Source organism: Mastomys coucha, unplaced genomic scaffold (genome assembly GCF_008632895.1).
Source record: "Mastomys coucha isolate ucsf_1 unplaced genomic scaffold, UCSF_Mcou_1 pScaffold9, whole genome shotgun sequence".
In the NCBI taxonomy this organism is placed as follows: domain Eukaryota; kingdom Metazoa; phylum Chordata; class Mammalia; order Rodentia; family Muridae; genus Mastomys; species Mastomys coucha.
The window spans coordinates 106,924,470-106,934,406 of NW_022196915.1; the positions used below are offsets into that span (position 1 = coordinate 106,924,470).

The 9,937-nt window shown below is 44.4% G+C and overlaps 1 protein-coding gene across 2 annotated transcripts in view; it reads left to right on the plus strand.

Moving 5' to 3' along the window:
• Positions 1-9,937, plus strand: part of Ubac2 (UBA domain containing 2) — a 155,980-nt gene that overhangs the window by 107,433 nt on the left and 38,610 nt on the right. The window contains exon 6 of one of the 2 annotated variants that reach the window (XM_031362186.1): positions 739-786. The exons of the other annotated variant lie outside the window; for it this stretch is intronic. Coding sequence (XP_031218046.1) covers positions 739-786 — 48 coding nt within the window. The remainder of the gene's footprint in view (positions 1-738; positions 787-9,937) is intronic. 2 annotated transcript variants of the gene reach the window in all.

The following is a 9,937-nucleotide window of genomic DNA, read 5'->3' on the forward strand; positions in this document are numbered from 1 at the left end:
TACCAATTGTAACAACTTTATTTTAATTATTTAACAAAACATAGTAAATAAAACAAAACCACTGCAATGAAGTTGAACAAGGCAAGCCAGCAGAGGGACTAGAGCCCCAAGAGAAGTCACAAGAATTAGAGACCTATTTATTCACACACCCAGAGTCCCATAAAAGTACTAACCTGACAGCCATAATACATACATGGAGGGCCTGGTGCTACCGTTTACTCCTTTCTCAGGTGTACTACAATGAGGCTCTCGCCCCTGAAGAAGGGCACATACTGTTGGGCGTGGACTTAGATGCTGGCAAGTTCTTCCATCTAAATGTAGACAAAGCAATGATGAGAAATTAAAATGGGAAAGTTATATGAAGAGCTATTATGGAGCACTGAGTATGGGCAATGACTATTCTACATTGGTAGTGCATTTATTTTTGATTGTTTTCAGTAAGTCATCTAAGGTGTATAAATAAGAATGACCTTGCAGTCCAGGTATTTTTCTTCGCCCAGCAGACCCAGGTTCAACACGTATGTCATCAACCACAGAAAGTCTGGAGTCTTCAGTGAAAAGATCCCCATCTCATTTTCTTTTAAATAAACAGAAATTGCCATGCCTTCACTTTGAAGTTGCTTCCCTGAGTTATGGCATGCATGGTTAATATTAACTAAGGGGTCTCATGGAGTGTGTGCAGTGAGTGCTGTGGCTGGCGGTCGAGTTCATTTCAGTTACCTTTGTTTTCTTTTGTAGCTTTTCACCTCTGGGTCCTACATCTGGATTGTAGCCATGAGTGGACTTGTAAGTGTCATTTTTTTTAACTTCCTTCCCCTAATTTCCTCTCTCTCTCTCTCTCTCTCTCTCTCTCTCTCTCTCTCTCTCTCTCTCTCTGAAAGGAAGAAAAATAGAAAAAAATGTCATGTTTATACATTGTGGGTAATAAACACACCTGTCTTCCTCCTTCCTTTACCCAGGTCAGGCATAGCTCCAAGCTCCTTCCCTAGTGACTGAGATAGCACAGCTACACGGAAAATCAAAGTCAAGACAAAAGAGGCTGGGTTGTCTCAGTTTCCAAAGTTACTTTAATGAAGGTTTTTAGATGAGGTTTTTGCCAGTGTTGGTTGTAAAGGGCATTAGTAGTCTAATTCATAGTAAGAGAGAAATGACAGAGAAGGAAGAGGCTGGGCCTGCAGCAGGGGAGTTGCAGTGCTGCTCCACTTTGTAAGACACATGGTCGGGCAGGGAGGGAAAGAAGAGGTGACTTGAAGGTCAGGTGTGTATGTGGCCAGAGACAGAGCATGCCAGGGAGGTTGTGTGTGTGGCCAGAGACAGAGCATGCCAGACAGTTTGTGTGTGTGGCCAGAGGCAGAGCATGCCGGAGAGAGTGTGTGAGTGTGTGTGTGTGTGTGTGAGTGTGTGTGTGTGTGTGTGTGTGGCCAGAGGCAGAGCATGCCGGACAGTTTGTGTGTGTGGCCAGAGGCAGAGCATGCCGGACAGTTTGGAGTCCTAGTCTTTAGAGTGATTCCGTTCTCTCTCCTATGTCCACAACAATTCATTACACTTTAGGAGATATTTTAAAAGAAATTTAGAGCATGTGGCCGAGTTGGATGCTCCATAACTTGAATGTAAACCATAAATTTATGAAAATTAATTTGTGACTAGTGTATATAGAAAATAGTTTCAATCTCTTTCTTGAAAAAAGCTCTAAGAAAGTTACAGAATAGATTTATAGGTCTGTGCACAACATCAAAGGGGAACTTAGAAGTAATTATGCCACCGCACTGCAGACTGTCACCAGCCTGGCACCAGTCACATCCATTTTCTGAGGGAGTGATTAGGCCACCTGGAGTTGTCCTGAGCCCTCTTTCTCATGGCTCTTTTCAGACCCGGTGTTAAAGACATTTTGGATAGAACACAATCATTCATTTCCCTCAGCTGATGTGCTCCTAGCTGACATGCTCCAGATTTTGATTTTGCGGATCAAGAACAAAGCCTGTGTCCTCCTTATTCCATTTTTTACCTGGAGCCCCATAGTGAGGCTCAGAGCTCTAAGACAGCTGGGTCTTCTTACCCTCCTCCTCCCTCCTTTCTGTCTCTCTTCTCTCTCCCTTCCCCTCTCCTCTCCCCACCTCCTATCTTCTGTCTCTGTCTCTCTCTCTCCCTTTCTCTCCTCTGTTCCCCTGTCCCTCTCCTTCCCTCTCTCCTTTCCTCCCCCCTTTCCTTCTCCTCTCCTCCCTCCACCCTTGAGATGGTTTTATTCTGGCCCCTGGTTGTCCTGGAGCTCACAGCTGCCCGACACTGCCATCTGATGTTCTTGAGACCTGTGGTACTTTCCAGTCATTCTATTACCATTTTTACCTCTAGGCCATGAGCCCCCTCTCTCCAGTGTGGCTCATCCCCACGGACAGCTTGGCAGTGAGCTCTGCACATAGGCAGCGCCATCCAAGGCCTATTCCACCCAAAGTGGTGATGTTCTAAAGCATGCAGGAACACAAAAACCACCTTTTTGGTGCTTTTTTAATCAAACAAGGTGTGTTTTTCTTTAATAACGCATTTCGATGCATTTGTGTAAAATGTCCCATTTATGTTCACTATTCTGTTCTTAGACTTCTGGTACTAAATTAAATGCTTGCTGTCACCTCAAAGTTTCACTGTGGGACAGCCAAGGCTCTAGAATTGAAGGTTATGTCTCTCAACTATTGGTCTCTCTGGACTCTAAAGTGTTTGTTCTGAAGTCACTGTCCTTTCCAGTCCGAATTTTATCAGAGGGTATCAGAGAATTTCTAAAATTAAAAAAAAATATATGTTTTTTTTCCCAGAGAAATAAAAAAACCCACACTGTTTGAAATAGAATTTCAAAATGACTGGGCATTTTAAGGAATCCACTATCATTAGTCATTCATGAGCCAATTGAATTTTCTTTCACAGTAATTATCTCAAAATGATAAAAATATATATATATCTGATAGATCTTCATATTAACCTCCTTTTTATTTTTCCAGCTTGTAGATAATACCCTGTTTATTTCTGAGCTAAGTTATGTGTGGTAGACCTCATATCTAGCATTTGTAAAATCTCCCTCGCCAAAATAAAATGATTGATAGCAGTGCTGATTGTAGCTAGTTTTCTTCATGCTACATCGTACACACTGGTGCTCATTTCTGACTTACTTTGTTCTTTCTGGCTTCATCCAGAAAGCCCACACTCTTATGATATATGTCATATATGATGTGGTGATTATACAGGGGTGTTTAATTTATAAGCAGAATGTGGTGATACACACCTATAATCCCAGCACTCAAGAAGTAGAGGCAGGAAGATTGTGAGTTCAAAGCAAGTCTAGGCCTGGCAGTGGTGGTGCATGCCTTTAATCCCAGCACTTGGGAGGCAGAAGCAGGAGGATTTCTGAGTTCGAGGCCAGCCTGGTCTACAGAGTGAGTTCCAGGACAGCCAATGCTATACAGAGAAACCCTGTCTCGGGGGAAAAAAAAAAAGGCAAGTCTAGGCTACAGAGTATGGTCCTGTCTCCAGCAAAAAAAACAAAGCAATAGCGTGTGTGAATGTCTGGCTTTTCAGCCACTAACTGTGAGGTCCATGTCAGAGTCACAAAGCCACCGTCCATCCAGAGGCCTCTTGCTCAATGTGACTTCCCTTTTCCCTACAGATCAGCTAACTTCCTTTTTCTTTTTCCTTTTGGTTTTAATGCTAACTAAAATACTTCAAAAGTCAAATTTCATGCTACCAGGAAGAAATGTGTGCATAGTATTCATTGTTGTGAATTTATGTTACAAAACCTATTGGTGGGGTCACTACAATGGCTTGGTAGATAAAGGTACTTGCTGCCAAGCCCAAAGAAAAGGGAGAATAGACTCTTACAAGTTGGTCTCTCTCTCTCTCTCTCTCTCTCTCTCTCTCTCTCTCTCTCTCTCTTTCTCTCTCTCTCTCTCTTTCACACACATACATACACACACACACACACACACACTAAAAGTAACTAGCTGTATTGTAGATATATTTTTAAACTTTTACCATTGGAAGCTATCATGTATCAAAAACATTGTTTAGGAAATAATTTTATTTAACTCTGGCAATTAGTATGTGGTTTGTTTTATTTTGAGGGCAAGTGAGCGGGGCTGGAGATGTAGTTCAGTGACAAAGTGCTTGCCTGACATGCCTAAGGTCTGGCTTTGGTCCTGTCTTTAGTTCTAGCACCAGGAAGGAAAACGTGTATAAAATGGCAGTTCTTCTCAGCCTGTGGGTCACAACGTGTTGGGGGTCACAGACCAGATATCCTGCCTACCAGATAGATAATTCTATTACCATTCATAACAGTAGCAGTGAAATCGTTTTATGGTTGGGGGCGGGGGTCACCGCAATATGAAGAACTGTATTGAAGGGTTGTAGCATTAGAAAGGTTAAGAGCTGCTGGTGTAAAATGTAAGTTATTTGTTATCTGCAGTCTTAGAAACCAGAGACTGCGTGTGCTTTCCTGGAAAGCTGCTGACTTTGGTTTGTTTAGTTCATTATACATTGATTGTTTGTTTGTTTGTTTGTTTAGTTTTAACAGCTTTTATCTCTTTTGGGTTGTTCATTCTTGCATGAGTATCCATGTTTCTGAACACATAGTCTCAAGATATCCAGTGATTTAAAGGACAGGTTAACACCAGGATGCTGTCTGACCGCCTGAGCGCTGCCCCCTGTCATGGGCTGGTCATGGCGATGGATGTGAACAGAGGGAAAGGCTTTGCTAGCTTACCAGGAGCCAAGGGAAGCTGACAAGAGCTGTTGATTGGTTCCATTTGGTGGCCCATGAGGAAAACATTTTCCTGCTGCCAAGAGGGGGTTTGGCCTCCCGCTTTGAGATTACTCCTGTTCAGTTGGATTTTTGTTTTTGTTTTTTGGGGGGTGGTTGCTGTCGTTGTTGTTGTTGTTTGGTATTGGCTCTTTCCTCCTTTCATAGTTCTGTTTAAATGAAGAGTTGTTATGAAAATGTGGCTTAGCATACATGGGGTATTCCCGGTGTCTTTGGTGTTTAAAATTGTTATGTGTGTACTCATCTGTGTGTTTTTAATGTGTTTACATTTACATATTGGGGTGCACATGTGTGTACTGGATTTCTTCCTAGACTGCTCTCATCACAAATGAAGGCAGGGTCTCTCGGTTATATCTAGGTCTTGCCACTTTGGCTACTCTGGCCAGCTGGCTCGCACTGCAGACTGTTTCCACCATTGTGGGCTGGTGTTACAGGCAGGCCTCTGTGCCTACTTAGTGTTTACTTGGTGGCTGCTGGGGACCCAAACTGCAGTCCTCATACTTGCATAGCAAGCACATTACCTACCCACTGAGCCATTGCTCCAGCTCCATGTGCTTGGACATTTTTAATGAACTCCTCTGGCTGTAGATCTTCTGATTTCATTTGTGGAAGACTGAAAAATTGAGGCCATTGTGTATATTCATAATTCTCCCAGTCTCATTACACATTAATATTTTATTCTCCTAAAGCAAATGTTGCTTACACGTTGGACTTGTAGTCAGTTCTTCTTGTGGTTCTGCTGAGAGCTTTGTGGCTGTCTCTGTCCCAGCACTTCTGCATTTCCTGCAGTTTCATGAATCACAGTAATGAGTCATCCACACTAGGATGAACTGTGGTTCTCAAAACCCTGCTCCAGCTCAGCCATAGTTCAAATCTTTATCATTAGTTCTTTCCCAAGGTATTTAAGAGCAAATTATCCAGTGCCTCTACTCTCAGTGTGCTGAGAGTGTGCGGCTGCGTGCTCCTCACCGTGCCTGTTCTCTGCCTTTGTTACTTGCTGTCTACAACACAGCAGACTTTATCTTGTAATCAAACAATCTTAGTGTGAAAAAGTATCTCTCTTACCCACTGTGGGGTAGAAATGTACATGGAAGCCAGATTATATCGAACTCTGGATGTGGTTCAAGTTTGGGTTGTTTTCTGTGGACAGTTAGGCTCTACAAAGCTTTTCAAACAAACATTTCAGATGGTACAAGATTGTAGCTCTCAGTGGGTGTACTTGACAGAGAGAGAAGAGGAGCCACCTCAAAGGAATCAGGTATCTCCTTTGCAGACTCTGATTTGCCTCTGTCTTCTTCACATGATTTACCCTAGAGGACCTAAAACATTGTCTTAACTGGGCAGTGGTGGTGCACACCTTTAAACCCAGCACTTGGGAGGCAGAGGCAGGCAGATTCCTGAGTTGGAGGCCAGCCTGATCTACAGAGTGAGTTCTAGGACAGCCAGGGCCACACAGAGAAATCCTGTCTCAGGAAAAAACAACAACAACAACAACAAACAAAAACATTGTCTTAAAACTGTAAGATGGAAGTGTGCGAGTGAATTCTGGGACTCTGACCCACGTCCTGGGCAGCGATAACTAGCACTGTGTAGGTCTTCTATGTGGGTGTGTCTTCCTCTGCTCTTCAAGCTTCCCTTTTTTTCCTCTATATTCTTTTTCACAGATATCTCCTGTAGACTGACCAAATGGGTGCAAGGTGGCAGGGAAAATAACTCATGTGTTGCTCAAGACCTTCAGTTAAACTTAGGAATTTAAACTCCCATATTTAGCAATTCATTGGAGACAAAGTGAGAGGCTCCAAGAGAAATCAAGGCTGGCTAAAGATGTAAGGTGCTTAGCCTTCAAAGGCCCACATGAAGAATCAAGACCACCAGGGGCTCTGAGGAAACCCCCACACGTAGAGGGGGCTTACTGAATCCTGACTCCAGCTGACCCCACCTGACCCCAGATGCCTGAACCTACTAAGAGAAACCACCTGATCTGATTGGTAGTGGCAGCAGATTCAGGTCACACAGGGAGGCAGGTCACACAGGCAGGTCATCACACAGGGAGGCAGGTCACACGGGGAGGTAGGTCACACAGGGAGACAGGTCACACAGGGAGGCAGGTCACACAAGGAGGTGCAGGTCACGGGGAGGAAGGGGCAGTGGACACGTGCTGCTATTGCTTTCATCTTAGGGAATTTTCTTTTGAACAGGATCTCACTATGTTACACAGACTAGCCTTAAACACATGCTTAGCCCAAGCTACCCTTAAACTGCTCTCCTCCGTGTGTCTACTTTCATCGACCAGTGCAGATCTTGTCTGCTAGACCTGGGATCTGAGAACCTGAAAGTGACATTGGCTGTGTGTGTCATGACAACAGTGATCTTTTCTAACTTAGTCACATGACAGATAACTCTGAGGATCCCTGATGTAGAAACACATTCTTAGGGTGATCAACCAACCTCTCATTGACTTCACTGTCTCACTGGCTCTCATTGGCTTCATATAATGCAGGGACTAGGAGGCTCCATCAGGGCAGAAGTTTTCTGTATTCCTCCCTACCATGCCCCAGCATCTAGAGACCAGGTCCTGGTTAAGAGTAGTCAGGATATATTTTGGATGAAGGAATGAGTCCTCAGTGGGTCTGCTGTCTCAGAGCTTTTGTGCTGCAGCCCAGATGCAGGGACACGTGTGTTCCTAGGCTTGTGTGTCATGCAGATATACTCCCATTCTCCTGAGGAAGCACCCTCTGTCTGTCGTTCTTGTCAGACAGTAAGGCTCCTGAGTGTAGGGCTGTGGTCCACAGGGACCCCGGGAATGCTGCTTTCCTGGTGGGAAGGGCTCAGCACCTGGGCGTCACTGCCAGGTCATGGTTCCTTGCTTGTCAAGGTCTCAGGCATGCTGTAAGCAGGACCAGAGGACAGTTGAGGTTAACTCTTAACCAAGAGTGACCAGTGGGCAGGTGAACTTAACTCTAACCAAGAGTGACCAGTGGGCAGTTGAGGTTAACTCTCACCAAGAGTGACCAGCGGGCAGGTGAAGTTAACCCTAACCAAGAGTGACCAGCGGGCATGTGAAGTTAACTCTCACCAAGAGTGACCAGCAGGCATGTGAAGTTAACTCTAACCAAGAGTGACCAGCGGGCAGGTGAAGTTAACCCTAACCAAGAGTGACCAGCGGGCATGTGAAGTTAACTCTAACCAAGAATGACCAGCGGGCAGGTGAAGTTAACTCTCACCAAGAGTGACCAGCGGGCAGGTGAAGTTAGCTCTCACCAAGAGTGACCAGCGGGCAGGTGAAGTTAACTCTCACCAAGAGTGACCAGCGGGCAGGTGAAGTTAACTCTCACCAAGAGTGACCAGCGGGCAGGTGAAGTTAACTCTAACCAAGAGTGCTGATGTTGTTTCCCAGCAGTAAATTAAATTCTTTATTTGCCCTTGAGCCTTACTTTTTGACTCCCTTCCTAAAATAATTAATGGTATGAAAAAACCGTAAGTGTGCAGCTGATATTCATGTTTTTAGTGGCCTTAAAGGGAGCAGTTTCCTGTTTTATGTTCTCAGGCTTATAAGGAGATAACCTTCCATTGTTACCATATGGGCCTGGGTTCTTGGCCTAGATATTCCACAGATGTAGGCCCAAAGTAGTCTCTGGTTGTTTGCTCCCATATCCTGTTTCCTAACAGGGCTCCTGACCTCCTAGCTGAGTGTCCCATCCTAGATCTGGCTGCCCCTGATATGTGGGGTGTGTGCTCCCTTCTGCTTTATCTAGTCATCTACTGTCTAAGCTGTGATCTGTGTGCTGCTGGACCTCACTTTGATGTTTGGACTTCCTGCCTCAGAAGACCTCATTGACCTTGGGTTAGTTCTCCTGGCCTGTAGCAATGCAGATCCTAGGATATGGCCTTAATTCTAAGATTGCATGTGCGCATGTTTGGGTGCATGCATGTTCAGGTGCATACACATGTGAGCACAATTGCCCACAGAGGCCTGATGAGGGTGTAAACCTTTGGAGTGGGATTGCCAGGTGCCTTTGAGCAGCCCTGTGACAGTGCTGGGGGTTGAACTCAGATCCTTAGGAAGACAACTCTTACGTCAAAGCCATCCTAGGCTTTGTGATTGTCAGTTGGTGCTCTACAACCTAACTCTTTTCCCTGCTCATACTCTTAATTTTAAAATATTTTTTTCCAACAAAACACGGCATTGAAGAAAAGACTGTCTCAGGCTGAGGATGTAAGTCAATTGATAGTGTTGCTAACATGCATGAAGCGCATTGAAACTGGGCTTGGTAGTGCACATTGGTAGTGCTAGCACTTAGGAGACAGAGGCAGGGCGATCAGAACTTCAAGGTCTTTCTATAGTGAGTTCAAACAAGCTTGGCCTAGTGAGCCCGACTCTAAAACACTAGGAGTATTATATTAATACAGCATAAGTAATACTATGGAGATCTGGGTAACAACTAGGTAATTTTTTAATGTATTTACTGGTGTCATATCTTTCCATGGAATGGATGAATGTGATTATCAAGTATAAGAAACTGAACTGCTCAGCTTGATAGATTCTAGTGCATTGTGAACTGAAACATTGCCAGTCTGTGTGGTTTGTTTGACAACTCATGGTCATACAGAAGATCTAGAGACAAGTGAACTCTCCTTTCCCATGCGTGCTCCTGCCCACATGCCCCTCATATGTGGGATGGCTTTGCCAGCTCCCCACTGGGTTGATCAGACAAGTGACGTCATAAAGCATGTAATCATTCTTGCCCAGCTTCATTTTCCCACCACAATACTTAAAAAATGTAAACCTTGGAGAGTCCAGAGGACTCTGAGGGCTGACATTTCTTTTCCAGCAAACATCTTGTTAAGACTTTATTTTTTATTTTGAAGAGCTAGAGAGAGGATGGGTCAGTGGTTAAGAGTACTTGTTGGTCTAGCAGAGGACCTGGGTTTGAGTACTTGATTCCCAGTACCCACATGGGGTGGTTCACAATCATCCGTAACTTTAGTCACAGGAAATATGTTACCCTCTTCTGACCTCTGCATGTACTAGACACATACGTGGGGCACACATATATGCAGCAAGATACTCACACATGTAAATTGTGTGCCTGTGTGTGTGTGTCCCTTACACATGTAAATTGTGTGCCTGTGTGTGTG